This window comes from Bos indicus x Bos taurus, chromosome 8 (genome assembly GCF_003369695.1).
Source record: "Bos indicus x Bos taurus breed Angus x Brahman F1 hybrid chromosome 8, Bos_hybrid_MaternalHap_v2.0, whole genome shotgun sequence".
In the NCBI taxonomy this organism is placed as follows: domain Eukaryota; kingdom Metazoa; phylum Chordata; class Mammalia; order Artiodactyla; family Bovidae; genus Bos; species Bos indicus x Bos taurus.
The window spans coordinates 7,497,711-7,520,046 of record NC_040083.1 but is presented as its reverse complement, the minus strand read 5'-3'; the positions used below and the strand labels follow the sequence as shown (position 1 = coordinate 7,520,046).

The 22,336-nt window shown below is 52.1% G+C and overlaps 1 protein-coding gene across 3 annotated transcripts in view; it reads left to right on the top strand.

Moving 5' to 3' along the window:
- Positions 1-22,336, top strand: part of GATA4 (GATA binding protein 4) — a 79,135-nt gene that overhangs the window by 11,370 nt on the left and 45,429 nt on the right. For 2 of the 3 annotated variants that reach the window (XM_027548985.1, XM_027548982.1), the window contains exons 1-2: positions 15,523-15,667; positions 19,254-20,325. In XM_027548985.1, coding sequence (XP_027404786.1) covers positions 19,710-20,325 — 616 coding nt within the window. In that variant the 5' untranslated portion in view covers positions 15,523-15,667; positions 19,254-19,709. Of the gene's footprint in view, positions 1-15,522; positions 15,668-19,253; positions 20,326-22,336 lie in introns of those variants that run through there. The other variant, XM_027548983.1, reaches the window with a different exon arrangement.

Sequence of the window (22,336 nt, the reverse complement as noted above, 5' to 3'; positions counted from 1 at the left end):
TGAATGCAGGGCACTGTGGAAGGTATGGAGAATGATTAAATACTATTCCAGCCATCAAGGACCTTTTGCGCTTAATAAAGTGGCAAAATAAAACACACACACACACACACTTGAACCTCAGTTAGTGGGTATAAAGGAGGAAAGGGAGACTGCCCTGACTGCTGGGGAAGCCACAACAAGCAGCACACTGAGGAGGTGTCCTTGCCACAACCTTGTCCCCAACAACACTTCTTTATCATAAGCACAGTGCTGGGAACCATCACGGGCAGAAAAAAAAAAAAAAAGGCTGTGAATTGACTGCCCCAGTTAAGAAGGAATCAAAAAAACCACATTTCCTCCACTCAGCTCCATGTTAAATACAAACAAACTGGTGAAGAGATGGAGGGGGTCCCCTAGGATGTGAACAGATGTTAGAATATTTGTAACATATGCTGATGATGAGTAAAATTAACAGTTGATTTGCTTATTTGGAAGGTGAGCTCTAATGAATTCTCATATTGTTCTTCAGGAGGACTGGCTTATTTTATTATTTTTTAAAAGTCAATCCCAGTACCCCACGGGTAAGCCTTGAGGCCCAAAGGTCAATGTCAATAACAGGGCAGTCACAGATCCATAGTGACTTTGCTCTCGCTGCCCAGACAAAAGACACTGTGAGGCTCCTCTCGGAGCTCCACTCTCAAAAAATGGAAGCATTTTCCAAGATATTTACTCAAAATCCTTTAATTTATGGGACTTTCCTGGTGGTTCAGTGGTAAAGAATTCTCTTGCTGATGCAGGAGACACAGGAGACATGGGTTCTATGCCTGGATCAGGAAGATCCCCTGGAGGACGAAATGGCAACCCACTCCAGTATTCTTGCCATGGACAGAGGAGCCTGGTGGGCCACAGTCCATGGGGTCACAGAGTCGGACATGACTGAGCGACTGAGCACAACAACATCAAACTTTAATTTGTAGATGAGGAACCAAAGCTCAGAGAGTCCAAGTGGCAAAAGGTGACCATTCAATATATGTGAAATGATAAGTGAAGTGTGTATTACAAATAATTACGCAGGACGTGGGGGGCATAAACTGGGACATGGGATCATCCCATGAAACAATAAGGGTCATGACAAGGACCTAACCCAGAACCATGTCTATTATACCTCTCAACCTGCCCACAACTTGGCTATCTTATTTCATTTTGAAGGCTGGAATGTTTATGAGGATAATTGAAAGCCATTGTGCAGAAACATATTATGTACCCAGTGCCCCTTTTGGCTTGGTTTATCCTCTGTCTAGGAGGTGCAAGGAATGACTGTCATTTTGAATGTCTCTGACTCCCTGAGACCCTTTACTGCAGCCTCGCTCCCCCGCCCACCCCCACCGGGGCTGAGCCTGGTCACCATCTTCACCTTCCTGCAAAGCGTGGGGGTGGTGGGACTCACCATGTACTCTGGCTACCCCAGAGCTCAGTGTGCCTTATCGCTAATCCTCTCACCCTGGTGATAGCATCAGGGTGAGGAAAGCTTGGCCTTGGGATTCAGATTTATAGAGGGGAGCTATCAGTTCCTACAGCAGCATATTGAAATGGAAGAATAGGGTACGACCAGCTCTAATACTGGCTCTGCCACTAAATAGCTGTGTGACTCTGCACAAGCCTGTAGCCCTTTTCTGGGTCCTAATCGCCTCATCTATTGAATGAGTGGATTGGACCAGAATCCCCAAGGCCCCTTGCAACTCCAGCTCTCCATATCAGTGTCAATGTCAAAATAAGAGACCAAAGGTACATGGGTCATAGTCACTCCCACAATAGGGGCACTCAGGCTAAGATGCTTGTGAGGCCTCATTAGGCATCTTCTGTATGTGAGCTTTTCTGTGTTTGCACAATGGAAGGGACCACAGCACACATTTTGCCGTATCCCACCAGTGGCTCAGCAGTGAAGAATCTGCCTGCAGTGCAGGGGGCACAGGAGACACGGGTTCAATCCCTGGGTCAGGAAGATCTCCTGAAGGAGGGCATGGCAACCTACTCCAGTTTTCTTCCCTGGAGAATCCCCATGGACAGAAGAGCCTGGTGGACTACAGTCCATGGGGTTGCGAAGAGTCAGACGTGACTGAAGTGACTTAGCTCGCATGTAACATGGTACATCATCTTCAGTCATAAACGATAGGGGTTTATACTGTGTGAAGACAAACTGAAAACTTCCATTTTCTGAGCTCAATTCAACAAACTTTTAAAAACATCTGTTACATATTAGAAGCTATGGCAAATACAGAGATACCAAATAGGATTTCTGCCCTTGATAAAGCTGAAATTTGGAAGAGAGGGTTATGGAGACAGGCAGACATGTGGAGAGACTAAAAGGAACTAATGTGGTAAAATCTGGATAAGGAGGGGGGAAGGGATCGATTCTGGGAATTGAAGTCTTTAAAAATGGATTTTCATTCACCTGTCAATGTAGGAGACATGGGTTCAATCCCTGGCAAGATCCCCTGGAGTAAGAAATGGCAACCCACTTCAGTATTATTGCCTGGGAAATTCCATGGACAGAAGAATCTGGTCTGTGGGGTCACAAAAGAGTTGGACACGACTTAGCCACTAAAAAACAACAATGTGAGGTTAAAGCTCTTGTTTTTTCCCTTTTTCATCCCTCACAGTACCAATGCTTTGCTCATAGTAGCAGCATTTGGGTTCTGGAATCAAACTACTTGCTTGTAAATCTTGGCGCTGTAGGCTAGTAAGCTAGGCAAGTTATTTAACAGTGCTGTGTCTCAGTTTCTTCATCTGTAAAATGGGAGAATAAAGTGATTGCCTAGATAAATGAGATAGTCAATCTGTCCCACATCGTTGGCACCATGCCTGGATATAGTAAGTGCCCAGTGGTAGCTGTTACTCAATAAATGTTTGTCTAGGAAATGGAAGTTTTGTCTGCAGTCTGAGCCTTCTATCATAGACATGCAGATGTATGTATATAGACATTTTGGGTTCCTCATTGAACACACTCATTATCTGTGGCTAAAATTGAGTTCAGACTTAAAGGTCTGGTGTTCCTACCCTCCCTCTGTGTGGGACCAGCAGCGAGCCCCTTGTTATAGAACCTTTAGAGGGACAGAATGGAACCATTTGGAGATGCCCACCTGGGGAGCTTTAGAGTCACAAAGTGTTGATGTAGGAAAGGATCCAGCCTCTGCTACTTACAGACAGAAAACTAAAGCGCAAAGAAGCGATTTGCCTGTGGTCCTGCAGAGTCAGGATTAGAACCCCAAACTTCCAACTCCAAATCAGTGAGTTTCCACCAGACACCTGACCCCTAGATCCGACTCCCTGGCCAAGGCTGCTTTTTGCTGTGAGTCTCTTGGGCCACACTGCCTCCTCCCACTCTCCCTACTGTGTCCCAAAGAAAAGGCTACCTGTTCCCAGTTCTTAGGTCACATCTAACGTAGAATGAAGGCCCTTACTTGTCAGAGCTAGCCCCCAACTCAGACTGCGGTGAGGGGCGGGGCGGGGTGGGGGGAGACAAAAGAAAAATCTGAGCCCTTTAGCACTTCCTGTTAAGTTGTCTCCAGAGCTGACTTACTCCTTCAATTCTCACGAAAGTGCTTTGCAGGTGCTATGAGCATGGCCCCTCCCCCCACAGGAGTGTCACCAACAGAGAAGGTGACCCTGGGGGCTTTCAGTAGAAAGTCAGAGGAAGAAGACAACTTGCCCTAGTTACAAAACCTGTCAGGAGGTCAGAGTGCCCGCTTTTCTGGTCTGAAAGACAATGGGAAGGAAAACTGACCAAAAACAAGATAGAGGAGGGTGGAAACGCGAGAGTGAGCTTGAGGTTGCGCGTGAACTAAGGTGGATCATATTTTTTCAAGAGAGTAAAGTGTATTCGCTATTATAAAAGCGCAATTGAAACATTCAGTTCAGTTCAGTCGAAATGTACAAAAATGGAAGGGGGGCGGATTCCAAGCTGGAAACGTACCGTCTTTACATGTAGGTGCACTGACTTTCATTTATCTACCTGTCTTGGTTTCTATCATTATGTAAAAATTCGATGAACTCAAATGGAATGTGCGCCGGGGTCCTGATTTTGCTGCGCTCGCGCGGGCGTGAGTGATACCCGAGAAACTGACGATTCCCGTCCTGAGCTGTGTAGCCAGAGATACTACGCGGCCCCTCCGCTGGGAAAGGCGCTCCTCTCCCGCGGCGCGCGGTTGGAGAGGGCGGGCTACGGGCTCTGACCCTGGCACGGACCGCGGCTGCCGGGTAAGAGCCGAGGTCCGGGCGCGGGACCTCCGCCCAGGAGGCTGCGACGTCGGCCGGGGGGAAGTGGCGCGGGCGAGCGGGGGCGGGAAGCTGGGCCACAGCCTGGAGGAAGCTGGGCCGCGCACCGGGCGCCGGGCTGGGGAAGTGCTTCAGCGCCCGCCGCCCCCTCCGCGGAGCCGATCCGGGGCGCGCCGCGGGGCGGGGGCGGCCGGCCGGGGGCTGACCCCGAGCGCCGCAGAGTCTGCGCCCGCCTGCCGCCCCGCGCTCGCCGCCCGCCGCCTCGGGTTACGCGGCGGCTGTCGGCGCGCACCTCATCAATAAGGCCTGACAGGCCGCCGGCTCCGCGGCCATCCATCACCCGCCCGCGCGGCCCGAGGCTCAGGGCACCCGGCGCGGGGGGCGGGCGCGGGCCAGGAGCCGACGGCCCTTCAGGAAAGCAGGACAGGAAAGTCCAGCCGTCACCGAGGAGCTGGACCGACTCCACGTGGCGCGAAAACAGCCCCGCGCAGCTCGGAAGCAGCGTTTTCTATCCATCAATAAATATTTGACTTTATTCCAGTTCTTAATTTCAGAGTCTTTTAAGGACATGCTCATTTGTTTTTAAAGAGCCACAAAGGTGCTTAGAAATGATCGAACACAGCCCGCCCATATCACAGATGAGGAAACTGAGACAGAATGGGAAGCGGCATGCCTGAGGTCACGCAACCTGGTGGCGATGAAAACGACAGCCTAGGTCTCCTGACCCCGGATTCCCAGCCCACGCGCCGGCCACTTGGGCACTGGGCGGGACCCACGATCCATATGCATGATTGTCATCAAATATGTGGAATGAACGAAGTCCTGCGTGTTGTAGGTTCTCGGTGTGCCCGCTAGTGCATGAACTCTACAAGGTCGACACAATCTCTTACCCCGAAATCAGATCGCCTCCTGCGTGTGTGTGCGCGCGTGTGTGTGTACACGCGTGTGAGTGCGCGCGTGCTGAGGTCTAGAAAGAGAAGAGTGAATGAGGCAAATGTATGGGCGTGGGGGGGGGGGCACCTACATATAAAAATAATAGAGTTCCTTGAATTATTTACTTCCTCTTCCCACCTACTCCCCCACTCTCCGCCCCTCCAAGCATTAAGGTGGTTTCTCTTCTAATTTCTCTGTTGCAGCACTTTTCCGTTGCCTGTTTGCAGGGTTCTTTTTCCTCACTGGTCTGAACCAGTTTGGAGGTGGAGACGTGTGTTCATCCTTAGATCTCCAAAGTTTGCCTGATGCATGGCATACAGCAAGCATTAAATACATGTTTGATATGTAAATTGCAATTCTTGTAAGGGAATCCAAGTAATACAAGTTCAGTGGACACTGAAGCTGAAAGAACTCTCAGATTACAGTGTTTTGTCTCATTTCAGGAGAGACAGAGACTGACTCTTGATTTACTCAAGGTTGCCTGGTAGTAGGATCAAATCTCTCTTGGTCACAGGCTCTCCCAGTTGTGACTTCCTGCATGCTTTTTACTTCTTCCCTTTCCTTCCCTACTTTTGGATCTTCCACTGCCAAATTAGCAAGCTTTCAAAGGGTGGGGAGGAGAATAAAAGAAATCGACAGAGCCAATCTGTTGGCTTTATTTCTAACAGGAAACAGTATTTTGTGGGGTTTTGTTCTGTCTTTGTAGATGGTGGTGTTTTGTGATTGTTGGTGCTATTGATTTTTTAATTCACGTGAACAGGATGAGATTAAAGCCAAAGACCAATGGGTGTCTGTTAATGTTAGCATTCGTTTGATTGGAGTTAGAAACAATGATATCAGCAACTCTTGGAAGGGGTAGAAATGAATGCACACACACTCACACCACTTTTGTTGAGCGGGAAAGGCATCAGAGCCATCCTATGATCCAAGTAGTCAGTGGCTTTGGGCTGGCTTGTGATGTCCACTAGACCGTGATTTCTGTAGATACAGGTAAAAAGTGTAATTTTATCTGGAATAATGTGCACTTTTTTCTGGTTACTATCTACCTACATGGTAGCCCTTCCACAGGCAGGTCATGAACTGCAGCTGAATGTAATGAAAATTGATATAAGAATCAGAGTCAGAACAACTTATCCTGCAGAACTGTTGTGAGGGTTGAATATGATCGTTTACAGAAAAGGTCATGTTTCACCCAATGGAAAGGGAAATACAGTTCTCTTCTTGGGGCCAAACTCATGCTCTCAAGGGCACACTTTGGCTTACTCTTACTTCATGGGACCAGACGGAGAAAACCCAGTCTCCTGATTGACTAGGTTCTGGCCAACTGGGTCTCTCCACCCTTCATTTCCTGCCAGCTGGTTGCCTTGGGGAGCAGCAATGTGACTGAAAGTGACTTAGCAATTTCTGAGCTTCTGCTACATGGTCCGGGGACTGTTAGGATGAGAGAACAACCATCCTTCCTGAAATAAGGAGGGCCAAAAGAAGAGATGCAAGGTTGTCTTCTGTATGTAAATCACTTTTCTGAAGTATCTTAGGTGGGAGTGAAACATGTACCAGGGATGTGAAGTCTCACTAAAGACTGGAGATGTGTGTGTGTGTGTGTGTGTGTGTGGAGACAGAGAGAACAGGGAGAAGAATTTTATCCTGCCCCAGAAATACTCTTCAACCCCCTGGTTTTTCAAAGATACTTTTTCAAATCCCCTCTTTCTGATTTATTGAGGTAAAACTTACATACAGTAAATTCACCCTTTTTAGTGTACAGTGTTGTCAAATATACAAATGGTGTAACCACCAATCAAGACACAGACTAGTTCTAACACACCCCCAAATTTCCTCCTCCCCCTTTGCGGTCACCCCTCCTCCACACTCCTGCCCCTGCCAACCTCTCTTTGCTATCCCTACGGTTTTCCCTTTGTGACAATGTCAGATAAATGGGTTCATTTAGTCTTTTGAGTTCCACCTCTTTGATGCAGCCCTAGGGCACTTGACATTCTTTCATGTTGTCGGGTGTATTTGTAGTTCATTCTTTTTTGTTCCTGAGTCGTATTCCCTTGCATGGGTGTCCCTCCATGTATCTATTTTCCCGTTGAGGATCATTTCTGTGGCTTCCAGTTTGGGACAATTATGAATAAAACTGTAAGTTTAAAGATGCCAGCAATCCTCTTTTATAGGTTAAAACACAACTTACATTGAGCTTGTCTTATCCTGAGGCCGGTCGCAAATAATTCATCTGCTGAACAGCCATGTTCAGGAAGTCTGGGGAGGGGATGTCACAGTATGTAGAGGTAGGGAGGTTGGGAAGGAAGAGAAGAGGAAAGAGAATGAGAGTTCAGGGCTTTTGAAGAGGAATAAAGACCAGTTACTCACCTAGTGAAGGAGAATTTGATTGTTCTTGTCACATAAGGCTGTGTCTTATGTGACAACCCTCCATCCCATCCTTACCCCACACCAAGAAGTGTGTGGGCGATGGGAACAGGGCATCTCCAGAGACTTCCTAGGGTAGAGGTGCAAAGATTCTTGCCCTCACAGGGGGAAGATTCCAGCCTCTGTGAGCGGTGGTATGAGATGGGAGCAGGGAGATAGGCTCTGTGTGCAGAGGCTCCTGGGGTTGGGCTCTCCACCCCCAGAGCAAAACCCTGCCAACTCTTCCCCAGCTAGGTGCCGATTATTCCATTTCATTTGGACCCTTGCCTCTCTATTTTTCCCTCTTTAGTTTCTGGAGCTTTGGCATCTTGCTGTTGATTAGCACCTCTGCTACAAAGGGCTTGGGCTGTGGAAGAAAGCAGACTTTAAAGGTAGAGCACCCTTGTCTTTCAGTCAAACAGGCGGATGCAGGAGAATGCACAACAGGGAAGTTGAAACTAGCCTAGAGAAATGGAACATCAGGGATCTTCCAGTCTTTCTCTTCACTCAGGTAAAAATACAACAAATACTCTTTTGACCAAAATAGGTAGGTCGAGCTGTGTGGGAAGCTCCATGCCTTCCACTTCCTTCTTCTGCTGTTGCAAGAAACCAATCATTTACAAATAATTAATAAATAACCAATACTCTGGCCACCTGATGCCAAGAGCTGACTCATTAGAAAAGACTCTGATGCTGGGAAAGACTGAGGGCACGAGGAAAAGGGAATGACAGAGGTCAAAATGGTTGGATGGCATCATTGACTCAATGGACATGAATTTGGTCAAGCTATAGGAGATGATGAAGGACAGGGAAGCCTGGCGTGTTGCAGTCCATGGGGTCGCAAAGTGTTGGACACAACTGAGTGACTAAACAACAACAACAATAAATAATTATCTCCAAGTGCCCAGTGTGTGAAAGAGGGCAGTCCACTCCCTTCAGGCACCTGCTGCCATTGAGGAGTGGTGGCCTCTGATCTAACTTTGGGTCCATTACAGGGAAGTCCAGGCCTGGGCAGAGAGGCTCCTCCCCCACGTGCAGGATCACAGGGCTTCCAGCCACCAGCCCCCAGGTCCGCTCAGCTCAGCCCTGCAGCCTCGGCTCTGGGAGCGGCCTGCCTGGGGTGGAGAGATTTCCAGGGAATGGGGGGCAGGGAGGAGATGCTGTTTTTGCACTTGAGCTTCGCGCTTCCTTGACACTTTCCTGTCTCTCGCTCTGCCGCCACGTCGCGGCGCCTGCCTGGGCGTCTTCTCCAGCTCCGGGGTCACCTAGGGCTCAGTGGCCCCGGGAAGGGTGCAGGGGGAGGCCTGTGCGGAAACCGGCCCAGCCTGGCGCTGGAAACACCGCCTCTCCGGTGGCCCCATAGGTCCCGATATGCATGTCGGGGTATTGGACTGGCAGCTCTCCAGGCGCTGGATCCCCGTCACTGCCCGCTGCCCTCCTGGGAACGGGGCGCGAGGGGTGGTGGGGGCACGATTTGGAATTGAAGTTGCCCTGCGGGGTCCCCTCTCCTCCATCCGGCAGCCCTGGCCTTTCCTTCCCAGTTCTCTCCTTGGCCTCGTCTCTCCCTGGGGGTCTCACTCTCTGTTTCTGTCGCCTGGTCTCTTGACTCCTATCTCTTCTTTCTCTGAGTCTGTGTTTCCCTCTTCTGTCGACACCCCCTCTTTTCCGGGGTCTCTGTTACTCTCTGCCCTCTGTCAGTCCTTTCCCAGCTGTTTTTTTCCCCTAACACTCCACACGGCCTAATACTCTGTATTTGACTTACTTCTCTGTCTTTCTCTTATAGAACGTAAGCTTCCCAGGAAGAATTTTTCTCTATTTTGTTCTATGTTGACTCCCAGCAGCACAGAAAGCTCCTGGCACCGAGTAGGTGCTCAGTAAAAATAGGATGAATGACTGGATGAATGAATTGTCTAAGGACGGAATGAATCCTGTCCCCTGCTGAGTCTCTGGGGAAGCCCCTCTGGGCTCTCAAGCCAGTCTTTTCTCTGTCCTTTCTGCCTGCCTTCTTTGGTCTCAGCTTCCTCTTGTTTTTGTCTCTCTCCATTCCTCCCTCACTTTTTTTCTTGGTCCTACTAACTGACATGGTCCCTCCAGCTTTCCAAAATGTAGGGGTCCACGCCCTCCACCCTCCCTACCAGGAGACAATACACCTGGCATCGCTTGTCGGCCTTTGTCCCAAGGAGCCTGGCAGCTCACGTCTCCAATTGCTGTAGGCTCAACGCCTAACCCGGTTCCTAGCAGAACTCAACCTCTAAAATCCTGACTACACCTGGAAATCCCTTCTTCCTGCAGACCCCAGAGTCCTTGGTCCTTAGAGGCAGCCTAGATTTGGGTGGGAGATTTGTAGGCAGCTGCACAGATTAACACTCCCCAGAGACTCAGAGTGGGCCTTCCTCTCCCCGTGTCTGGCCTGGGCCTCAGGGTTCTACTTAGAGAAATGGCGGTGACTGAGCACCTACTGTATGCCAAGAGACTCACTCCCTTTTGAGACAGTGTTCTGTGCTCCAATTCCCAGCAACCCTGAGAGATTCTATTGGCAATTCCTTTTGTAGTTGTAATCATTCAACAAACATTTACTGGGCAGCTACTATGTGCCAGCCCCTGCTGCCCTCATACATCCTGCATTCTGGCATGTATGGGGGAGGAAGGGGTGTGTACAAGCAACCACAGATAAACGAATTTCTAACTGTGGGGAACAGAAGGCCTAGGGATTAAGCTAATTCACGTTTTTTTGTATTCCAGGAACATTTACTGTGCTCTTCCGCTGCACTGGGCACAGCCAGTGCTGCAACTTCAATAGTCCCTGATAGAGGAGGAGGGAGGGAGAGTCCACAAGTGAAAGAATGGTGCCCACATCACCAAGAGAGAGCCCAGAGGTGGCAGCTTAGGTCCCAAAGAGTAGGGCCCCGCCAGTCAGCTCAAAGACTCTGCAGGCTCAGGGCAGCCAGGGCAGTGGGTGCCAGAAGCTTCCGCTAGCGCTAGTGTCTGTTCCCTTGCCCTCCAGCCCCACCCCCCACCGAAGTCCTCTGTGAGGAAGGGGAGAGGGAGCCAGGCTGGGAGAAGGAAGAGGAGGCATGAGAGGGCGTCAGCCTGGCCGCAGGGCGCCCGGTGCTCCGCGCTCCGCGCCCCGCTGGCGGCAAAGCCGGGACTTGCGGGCGCCTGGACCGGGTTTCAGTTCTGGCCTCTGCTGCCCCGGGACCTGAGGATCACTCTTCCCATTCAAAACACTTTTGGCATCCTTCCCGAAATTAATGAAAACGTAGAGACTCCTTTTAGCCTTTCTTTCCCTTCCCACGGGCTCTTAGATTATGAGACAGGAGCTGTTTTATTTAACCTTGATTTTAATTTTTAAATGTGAGGCATATTCAATGAAATTTAGAAATATTTGAAAAACAAAACGAGGGTTTTTTTTGTTTTTTTTTTTTGTTTTTTTAAAGCATTTCGTTGTAGAAACTCGATATTAAATAGAATGCTGCTGGTGCTAAGTCGCTTCAGTCGTGTCCGACTCTGTGCGACCCCATAGACGGCAGCCCACCAGGCTCCTCTGTCTCTGGGATTCTCTAGGCAAGAATACTGGAGTGGGTTGCCATTTCCTTCTCTATTAAGTAGAATAAATAAAAGAATTAAGACTCAGAAATCTAGATTTGAGACCTACTTCAGAGAGCACTGGCTTTGCCACCTCCAACAATGGTTTTAACCGCTCTGGGTCTCTGAGTTTCCGTTTGTTCGAGGACGGGAATCTCTCTCTCTCTAGCACAGCGATGCTGTTGTTTCCTCGAAGGAAAAAAAAAAAAAAAAAAGGAATTCGAAAGTGTTCTGTAATCTGGAAATGACTCTAAAATATGGTAGGATGTGCCAAAAACTCTAGTCCTCAGGGCCGGAAGCAGGAGGAAGCGTTTGCGGTCTGTGAGTGAGAGCATGGCTTCGCCTTGCAACACCGGGTAGTATTTTTACAAGTTTGACAATTAAGAAGCCGAGCTGCCTTCTCCTCTCACGTCTGCCGGCCTCGAGGCTGGTAATTCCTTTCCGGGGTGCAGAGCACTCTACCCTCAGGAAGGGGGCGAGGGTCTCTATGCCCCCCTCCCACCAAGAATTCCCAGTGCCAAGGCACAGGGTTCAGGAGGGAAAGAAGGTCTACTAGCTTAATTCGTTCTGCATTTTTCCGTCCACGGGGATGGCCCTGCTCCGCACGCTAGTCCTCGGTGCTCCACTCGCGGAGGGTTGCGCTGCGCTCAGTGCGGGCTCCGCGAGTGAGGACCGACTGTCGGAGAGGGAGAAGGAATCGCCCGCAGCGCGAGGCCCCACGGGGCAATTGGAGGGCGGCGAGGGGACTCGAGCCGGAAAACGCTTCAGCGCGGGTCCCTTTGCCCGTCTGCCCAGAGTCCTTGTGCACAGACTCGCAGAGTATCGTCCACACCTCGAAAGAATTCGTTACACAGGACGAGGGGTGACTTTTCCGGTCCCCTCTCTGGTTCTCTCTCTTTGCGGGTTTCTTGATTAGAAGACTTTGGGGGCCCACTGTTCTTTCCGGCATCGTTCGTTTTTAGGGCTGGCGGCCGCCGAGGCTGATTTCCGCGGGGTCCCCAACGACTGCACCAGCCAGAACCGAGATTGTGGCACCGCCTTGCGCTTGGCTTAAAGCAAGCCCACTCCGGTCCCACCAGGAAATCCGGAGAACCCCACACGGAGAGACCCTCGCTGGTGTCACTGTGAATCCCATCGTCCACTGCTTATTAACTTCTTTTTTCAGGGAACTAGAGTTCCGATCCCTTTGTCCAACGTGTCCTGCCTACAAACCTGTCTCTAAGGTATGGACCGGCTCAAGTCCCAGAGGTCTTAATGGAGCAAGAAAACGCATCTTATTCTTGTGTCCTGGAGATTTTTTTTTTTTTTTTTTAAGCGTAAAGCACATTTTAGTAATTCTTATTTCTCTAAAAATCTCACCACTTGACTCTTCATTAGACCCAGACTCCTAGTAAAAGAGGTCAAAGAATTTCACAGTATTACATTTTCCTTGCAGTCTATGGGAAAGAAAAGCGGAAAGAGGACGTGAATGGGGTTGGGCCATATCCCAGGCCAATTCAGAGCCTTCTCCTTAAAAATAGCCAGGAGTTCGAACCTCCAAACACAACCGCCCCCCTCCCCCGACCCCCCTTCCTAGCGGCCTCCTGAACGTGGGAGAAGCCTGGGAACTTAGCGGCAGCCGATAAACCTCCTCCAGCCCGCGGGCCAGCGAGGCCTTGAAATGCTCTCTGCTCCTGGCAACGGCGAGCCGGCCCCAGCGGCTCCCGCCTCGCCCAAGGGAGGGAGGGGGCGAGCGAAGGAAGGAGGGAGGGAGCGAGGGAAAAAGAAACACCCTAAAAGAGTGGGCGGCTCGCCAACCACCCTCTGGACTGTCCTTGAGCTGGGCCCTTTGGGAAGAAACTTGGGGCGCTGGGCCCAAAGGTGGGAGCACACAGAATACATCGACACAAAATTCTCGGTCCCAGTAGCCTTCGTAGAAGCAAGGAATCTTTCGTGGACTCCTGGGCTTCAGCACACAGGAGAGCACGGGGGTTGGGGGTTGGGGGCGGTGAGGTGTGGCGTGGGAGTGGGGGCTGGTAAAGGAGCTCTAGCGCAGGCCTTGCCTGGAGCGGCCCCCTAGTGAATCCCGGCTGCCTCGAAATCAAGCGCTTAGAAAAATCAGGCTCTTCCATCAGGGGTCTCACAACAGCCACATACAGCAGGGACTGCTAAGTGACCCCTCCATTGCACTGGAGACTGGAGGTTGGGGAAGTGGGGCGAGGCCCCCCGCCGGTTACCGGGCTAATGCGACCCTCAGCACGCGCTCTCACGCCGCGGCTGACCCTGCACTGTGGAGGTAGCCTGCGTGGGAGTGGCCGTGTCCTTGGCTTTGGGGAGGACGCCCAGATGGCCGCTCCGCCAGATGCTAAGCTCCAAGGTCCAGTCTCCAGGTTCATCCCTTTTCGCCCTCTGGGGGTCGCGCGGACGGGAGGCAGCTCTGAGACTTGGGGCATCGCTGGAGCCACAAATTTCCAGGGAGAAGAGAGATGCCGACGCAGCTTCCTGCTCGGCTGAGCTCAGCCTTTCAACTCCTGAGAAAGCCCTCGTAGGCCCCTGACGCAGGCCTTTTTCTTCGTGGCTTTCTCGCTCACTCCAGTGGGAAGGAGGACCCGTTTCAAAGAGCGCAGGGGCCGTGCACCCTTCTCGGCTGCATCTGAAAGTGCGCTGGTCTGAGTGTCCCCGAGAAAGCGCCTTTTCCCAGGTCCAGCCTCGGGGATCCCCAGGACCCTCCTCCGCCCCCCCCCCCCTTGATTTCCCAGGCCTGGGATCTGCAGCACCAAACTCTGCCAGGCGCTGGCGAGGAGTTGGGGGAAGCTGGAGAAGGGACCAACACCTAGCACGCCACCCTCAGCTTCCGGGGCGCGAAGGGACCCGGCGGACAGCAGCCCAGGGAGCGGCGTCGGTTCACCCAGCCAGCAGCAGCCCTTCCGCCCCTCTGCTGGGCACCTCAGTATTCTCTCTTTCGCCTGAGCCTCTCTAGATCTCCGCACCTTTAGCTCAGGGAAGAGACTTCCCCGCGCAGCCGCGCTCAGTCCTTCCTCCGGGATTTTCCTGAGAATCCCCACGAGTTGGCCACGATCCCTTTGGGGGTTTCCTTCCAGCCAGCCCCTAATCCTAGCCTGGTTCTCGGCGCCCGGATCGCCCTTGCGCAGGCCGGGAATCCAAGACCGATTACCGACTGCGGAAGCGGGTCTCGCCTTGTATGTACCCTTACTTCGGAGGCGCACAGGTTTCTTGCAGGGAGGTATCCTGGCCCCCTCCCGACCCCTCCAATCTGGCTTGAGAAACCTGCGCTTGGGATAGAAACACGCCCTTTGGCGGGTGGGGGGTGTTTAACCGAAAGCTCTTGAGAGCCACCGGCCGGCTGTTATCTGGAGCTGAAGGCTGCGGTAATCGATGGGTTATTTTTACGCGGTAATAGGGCCCTGTGATTGCTCTATTAACCTTTAGACCTGTCTGAGGGACTCTCCGGCTCGCAGCCCCGCTGCGCTGGGGCCTCTAGGCACTGACGCCGACTCCAAACTCAGGCCTGCCACCCTTCTCGCCCGGCTCGGGGCGGGGTGCTGAGCCCCTGGAAGAGTCATCTCGTCGGAGAAGCCCCGCTGGATTGCTGAGCTCCCCGAGCCCCTGCTAAGTCTCTTAGATTAGTGCGGCGGCGCCGCAGGCTGCAGAGAAATCGGAAAAATCTGAAGGCAGGAGGCCGCAGGGGCTGGGAGCTTCGCCATGAAAGCGTGGACTTTTTGCATAAACACAAAACTGTAGGCAGGAGCCTCACGGACTCCCTGGGCTACTGCGAAGGTGAAAGGGAGGGCGGGTTAGGTCTCCGCGCTCCGCTTGAGGAGGCTCATCCAAGTTTGGTGTCTCTTCCACTTACCCGGGATCTTGGACTACGAGGATCCCCACTGCCCACTATCACCCGGAGCCTTGCAGCCAGCCGGGGCACTCCCCGGTGACCCAGTGCCCCACACCCGAGCCAGGGTCGCTCCCAAGAGGTCACCTTCCCCTGATCAGCCCCGCCCCTCGCCCACCGCGTCCCTAGCCTCGGCTGGAACCCGACCACCAGGAGGCGTGGGGAGGAGGGACGAGGTGGAAGGCAGGGGAGGTCTCATTAATAAAGCTGACCCAGGGCAAAACCGCAAAATCGAATCGACCTCAGGCAGGGCGTGAGGTGGGGTGAAGCCCCGCGCCCAGGCAGAAGCACTTTGGCGTTTTCCGAGGAGATCCCAGAGCCTGGACTTTGCCTGCTGGGGGAGTTTTTTTGAACAGCCCCGCAGCCCGGCGCCCGGTGGAGGTGCAGCCGCCTCGGCGCACCCCCCGCCCCCTTCCCTTGCACGTGACTCCCGCGGGCCAGTCAACGCCGGCGAGCCGGGCGCAGGGGCCAGGGGCTCCGCGCCGCGAGCCGGGGGACTCCGCGGCGGCCGGCAGGGAGGCTGCGGGAGCTCTGCCGCCGCCTAAGCTGCCGCGGCGCCCGGGGGAGCGCGCGCTGGCCTCCAGGAAGCTCGAACCCCGGCAGGTACGGCTTTTCCCATCCCTCTCCCGGCTCTTTCTCCCTAGTCGCGGAACCCCGATCTCCTCCGTGCGGGCTTGCCTGGGAGCAGAGAGAGGTAACTAGCGAGTGGAAAGGAGACGTCGGTCATCCCGGGTCCCTAACCTTGCCCAGAGTCGGCTCTCCTTTGGCTTAGCAGTTTCTTTAAAGCTAAGTGAGATTTAGGGGGAAAGTGGAGAGGAATCTTCTACGAGCTTCTGGATTTTTTCTGTATGAACTTGGACGTTTTTAATCCCCGCCCCTCGTGCGGATTTCCCAGCCCTTGTCTGCACCTCGCAGGACTGGGCCTTGGTGGCGATGATGGCCGTGAGAAATCATCCTGACCAACTGACCCGGGACCGGCCGCCCAGCGGCTCGAACACGTAGAGACTCAGACGGAGGACTGTCGCCCATGGGCGACAGAGTGGCGGTGGGAGGCGGCGCAGCTGGGCCTCAGGGCCCCGGGGAGGCGCTCAGAAGTCGGGAATGGCTGCTGAGCGCCCGCTCTTTTTATGCCTCCCAGTCTTCCCATCCGGGGTCCAGGGAACTAAACGCCCCTCACGCAGCTAGCAACCCCACCCACCCACAGTGCTTCTGGATGAGATTAGCTGGGGTTGGGGGGGCGGGTGGTAGGGAAGGGCGGGAACCCGGCGTAGAGCGGTGATGTCCCTCAACTGGCCAGGGCTAGCTACCGCGTCCACGAAATTCTGTCGCTTGACCTTGGGCTGGGGGGTGATCTAGGGGATCAGAGGATGCCCAAGTGGTGAGCTGCCACTAGGCTGAGAGAACAAGGGGCCTTGGGGTTGGTCTCAGAGGGTGGGGAGGGACCCAGGGCTCGTGGGAGTCCGGGCCAGCGCTGCCGGGAAGGTTGGGGAAGCGCCTCGGGGAAGTATTTCCTGTGTTTCTCAGAAAAGGAACTGCAGCCTAGAGCAGGTTAGAGGTTTTAAAAGAGAGAGAGTTTTTATTAGGGTGACGGGGTGGTTCCCACCCACCCTACCCCCCCACTTCTGGATCTTCACGTCCCCCTCAGCGATCAGGTTCATTATTGCCAGAGAGTGTGTGCGTTCGGGAGTGACAGTTTTCTCGGCAGCAGGCCGCGGGGGAAGGCGCCAGCAGAACCGAAGGAGCAGGAGTGACTGTAAATGGACGAGAACGTTAGGGCGCTCTCCATCCTCCCCGCTGGCAGAATTTATCAGAAAAGGGCTGTGCGCTAACTCAGTAAGGAAAAAAAGCATTCCTGTCCGGCCTGTGAATCGGGGTGAACTGGGATGAGTGATCAGGAGGAGAGGGAAAACTGGGCGCAAGTCTGAATCTCCAGAGGCCAGACCTTTTCTGCCATTCTCAGGAGTTCTGTCTGTATCTTCTCTGGGTGGCCTGCGTCGGAGTCTCAATTACAGAAACAAGCAACAGTCTTTTAAAGGGAGCAGTTAATTTCTTGTCTTAACAGAAAGGTCTATGGTGGTATTTTCTCCACCTTCTATTGTTCAGTAATCCAACTCTTAGGTAATGTATCAGCCATTTTAAAAAGGCAGAGAATGCAGTAAAGACAAATGTTAGACTTATGGCATTTTCAGCGTTTACATTTTAAAGCTTGTTAAGTTAGCATCTGTATGTATATTGGAAATTGGATTACAAAATTATAAATCTTCCTTTCCTGCAGCTATGTGAGAAAAGAAATATATAACGTTTGTTTTAGAACTAGGGGGGTATTCCAGAAAATTCAATGAAATAGGTCAACTATTGGATTTTAAAATTAAATACTGAATATTTTATTAAGGTAAACCTGTGTAATTTACTTATTGAAGCCTAGGTATTCCATTAGGTATTAATTTTTTGTGTTCATTTTTGAAGGGGAAAATTGATTTCAGGTCAAATTTTTTAATATCCATCCTCTAACTAAACTTCTTATTGGAAGGAAATGTTCACCAAACCAATAATTTATCAGAGTTTTGAAAGCAAATAATAAACCACTTAAGAGTTAACATATGACTATATAATATAGTGCTATCCTATTATTATTAGTGATGTTATTAATGATGAAAAGCATTATATATTATATTAGAAATTCAATTTCCAGAACTTTTACTGGAATAAAGATGACCATTTATTATAGTACATAATACATCAGAAGCACTTTCTTTTGATACATTAGAAATTTTTAATAGTAATAATAGCCAAGTATATAGAATTTATAATCCTCACAGTGACCCTACCAGATAATTACCTTTAATATATGAATTTTTGCAAATGAAGAAACTGAAGCCTGGGGGTTAAGTAATATGTCTACAGTCATTCATTTAGTAAGTGGCAGAGCCTGGATTTAGTACATAATTCAGTTAATAACTCTATAAGTTTGCTATTGCAATAAAAAAAATTGTTAAGAGTACCTGCATTTTCTTAAGGAGAAAAGTGGGCACGGACTGGACAAACTTAAACTCTGGAGTCCTTCAGATTTTGTCCCCCACCTCTTTTAATTGTACTTTGATCTTAGAGGAGTTTTAAAACTTTTGGATGCTTCAGTTCTGCCTTTTGTAAAATGAGGAGAGAAACTTCTGCTTAGTGGACTTGTAAAGAAAATGACCTGGAACCAAGCAGGTGCTTCAGAACGTAGCATGCTTGGTTTTTATCAGAAAAATTGCCTGGTGAAATCAAACACAGGATGCAAGTCCTACAAACAATCAAGTCCTACAAACTGTTTCTGTCCCCCAAGCAGTCTCATTGGTGTTCTGATTCCATACGTGGCTGGACCTGTGATTCCATGTGCAAAACCCACTCAATGAATTGGAGATCCAGTGAGTTCTATAGTTCTGTAAAGCGACTGTACATTTCTCTCACTTTTCTCATCTTAATATCCAGTCTGCAAAATCTCCAAAATAAAACTATTTGTAAGAAACGTGTATCTTGTCTAATTTGATATCCACATTGTATAGTTGTATAGATAAGAGTTCACAAGCCTTTTCACTGAGATTTACCAGACGCTGTGTTCATTTATAAATATTTAGAATCTGCCTCTAGTTTAAAAGCAAAAAAAAAAAAAAACCCAAACAAACAAAAAAGATTGCAAACAAAATTTTCTTAGGTTGCTGTTTTTTTTTTTTTTTAATAAAGTTTGTCCCTGTCTTCCACGGGCAATCTAAAGTTCTTTCACAGTCAGGATCAGTTGGGGATAGGTGGGGGAGAAAGGAGTTGGGGAGAGATTTCTTAGATTTCTAGGCTCTTCGTGGAAACCCGAAACCCTTGGTCTTTTAAAATACTGTGACAAGAATATGCTAGAAATAAGGTAAAATAAAAGTCCTTCCTGACAAGCAACACAAAAAAGAAAAACGCTGGTCGAGATCACAACCAGTAATTTACACGTCCAATAACCGCAGAGCCCTACGCCTCTAAGGCGCCCCTCCCCGAGGCTTCCTTGCAGCAGTCACACCCCACGGGCCTCTGCAGATCAGCTTTCCGAGGAGCTGGGCCCCTGAGAGTGGCGATTTTGTTTGTAGGGCGAGAGAAGCAACCAAGCTTAGGGGAAATAGGCCCTGAAAGCACTGGATGACCTTGTTTCCCTCTGTCGTTCCTTCTTTAGACGCGGCTACATCTCGGAGGAAAGGAGCCGGCCCGGGCCTCAGCCTTGGAGCCAGCCTACCGCACCCTGTGCACCAGGCCGGGGTTTTCTGACGACCGGCTGGCCCGCGTCACCCTGCAGGACTCCGCGCCCCGGCGCCATCCCGCGCCTTCGGATCCTCTAGGACCCCCCACCCCTCAACTCCACCACCAAGGGGAACAACCACAAATTCAATTTGGGATTTTCCTGAGTAAACCAGAACCTCAGTCTTTTTGCTCAACGCTGGATTTAATATGTATATATTTTTGAAGGATTTGTGTGTTTTTTTTTAACCTTTGATTTTTGATCTTCGGGTTTTTTGACAGCCCCTCCCCTGTACGTTATTCGTTTTTTGTTTTTAATTTTCGTGTTACTATTTTCTCTATCCGCATTACTCCTTGGCCTGAGGACTCGGACGCTGCGAGCACGCGCGGGGCGATGTACCAGAGCCTGGCCATGGCCGCCAACCACGGCCCCCCTCCCGGGCCCTACGAGGCGGGCGGCCCGGGTGCCTTCATGCACGGCGCGGGCGCCGCGTCCTCGCCTGTCTACGTGCCCACGCCGCGGGTGCCCTCCTCGGTGCTCGGCCTGTCCTACCTCCAGGGCGGAGGCGGGGGCGCGGCCTCCGGGGCCGCCTCTGGCGGCAGCTCGGGAGCCGCGCCGTCGGGAGCAGGGCCCGGGACGCAGCAGGGCAGCCCGGGCTGGAGCCAGGCGGGAGCCGAGGGAGCCGCCTACACCCCGCCGCCCGTGTCGCCGCGCTTCTCCTTCCCGGGCACCACTGGGTCCCTGGCTGCCGCCGCCGCCGCCGCCGCGGCCCGGGAAGCCGCGGCCTACAGCAGTGGCAGCGGGGCTGCCGGCGCGGGCCTGGCGGGCCGCGAGCAGTACGGGCGAGCCGGCTTCGCGGGCTCCTACTCCAGCCCCTACCCCGCCTACATGGCCGACGTGGGCGCGTCCTGGGCCGCGGCCGCCGCCGCCTCCGCCGGACCCTTCGACAGCCCGGTCCTGCACAGCCTGCCCGGCCGAGCCAACCCCGCGGCGCGACACCCCAATCTCGGTGAGTGCTGCATGCCGCGCGAGTACCCGGGGCCGGAACAGAAGCAGCCCTGAGCCCTGTTTGGGGCATTTAATTTTTCACAAATATATGGGGGTGGGGGCAGAAGGTAGAAGGGATGCGTGAATTTCCAAGGAAAGCAGACTGGGATACCGAGCCAGGCGGCCAGGGTGATGATGGCGGTGAAGGTCACAGCTCCAAGGAGCCCAGATTCAGTGAGATTGGGCCTGCCCTCTACATCCTTTCCCGAGCGGGAGAGACGACTGCAGGATGGCAGGGGCTGGGGGAGCCCTCCGCGCGGCCCCAGACGTAGGATGCGTCTGGGCCGCCGTGCACCCAGGCAGCGCCCATTTTTGGGTGACTGGGGAGGCCACCGGGCGCCCATGGTGTACAGCGCCGAGACCACGGGGTTTCTGCTCCCACCGCCTCTCAGTCCTCCGCAGGGCACTCATTCCATGGTTTGGGCCCAACATCTTCTGGCTCCATGTGGCGGCTCAGTTAGAGGATCCCTCTGGGCCGTAAATTTTCCTGTTGAGTATCTCACACCGGGAACAAATGAGGGACCCTAGCAATGGAGAGGGCTTCCCTGGTGGCTCAGACAGTAAAGAATCTGCCTGCAATGAGGAAGACCTGGGTTCGATCCCTGGGTTGGGAAGATACCCTGCAGGAGGGCATGGCAAGCCACTTCAGTATTCTTGCCTGGAGAACCCTCATGGACAGAGGAGCCTGGCCGGCTACCATCCATGGGGTCCTAAAGAGTCAGACAGGACTGAGCGACTAAGCACAGCAATGGAGATGGGTTGAATTGGGACCAGTGCCAGGGGTGTGTCTCTGGGTCGTATCTCAGGGCCAGAGTGTATTGTGACCTTGGCTGGTCGGCCAGACCGAGGTGCCCAGGGCTGCGTTAGAAGCACTCCCCAGATGGGTGTCCTGGCAGACAGGGAGCTAGGCATAGGAAGTCCTGGCACACAGGTGCTTCTTTATAATGCCCACCTGTGGAGACTGTGACGCAGGTCCACGTGTTCAGCCTCCTCCTGTCCCTAGCGCTGGGGTTAGAAGTTACAATTGTAACAGGCACAATGTTGTAGTTCCTTTGAACGTCAGACCTGAGAAGGACAGCATGCGTGTGCCCCTTGGCCTGATTTACAGATGAACAAAATGAAGTCCCAGGAAGGTCTTCCGTGCTGAGAGGAAAAGGAAGTGGCACCACGAATTCAGAATTCAAATGTCCTTTGGTCCTGTGGAATTTCAGGCAGGGACAGAATCGGGTTTGGATGGAAGTGGCTTTAGAGGAGGAGGGGAAGCCCAGACTTGAGAAATAAAGTTAACATTTATTGACTGCCTACTAAGTGCTAAATCCTTTCGCACTTTGAAGAGGAAAGCTTTGTCCCTCCCTGGTTTCCAGTCTCGGGCTGGCTCCAAGAAGGATCCTGGCTTTGAAGGTTTTTAAATTATTCTCTGGCCCTGGGTGGCCTAGGAAGGTCCTTAGGGGTGTCGGACCAAATACACATCTTAGGTAAACTGATTAACCGTGCATGTGGCTCCCAGTTTCCCCCTCCCCCTCATCGGGGAGCCAGACGGCAGCCCCCCCAACCCCAGGGAGGAGGACCCCCCTCCCCCAGGCTGCTAGCCTCTGGGAGGACCTTGAGAGATAGCTGGACAGCATCTCCATACAATGGCAGTTGGAGGTGGGAGTACTAGGGGTGGGGCCCTCAGGCCTCCCATTCTTGGAACTCTCCTGAGTTCTCTCTAGAACTCACTCTAGAACTTCCATTTTAAAATAGGAATTGTTCAGAGTTTTACTTCTTTTAACTTGGGAGTGGGCTGGAGAGATTGCTTCCTAAACTCCTGTAATCCTGGACTGAGAATTTGGTGTTAGAGGAAGAAAGAGAAGTCTGAAATCCAAAGATGGGGGACAGTTTGTGGTCATGAGAGTTACAGTCGCAGCAATGTTAAAAGAAAATAAAAGTACCGTTTGAGAAGTGTACTCAGTGAGTATTTAGATTAAAAAACA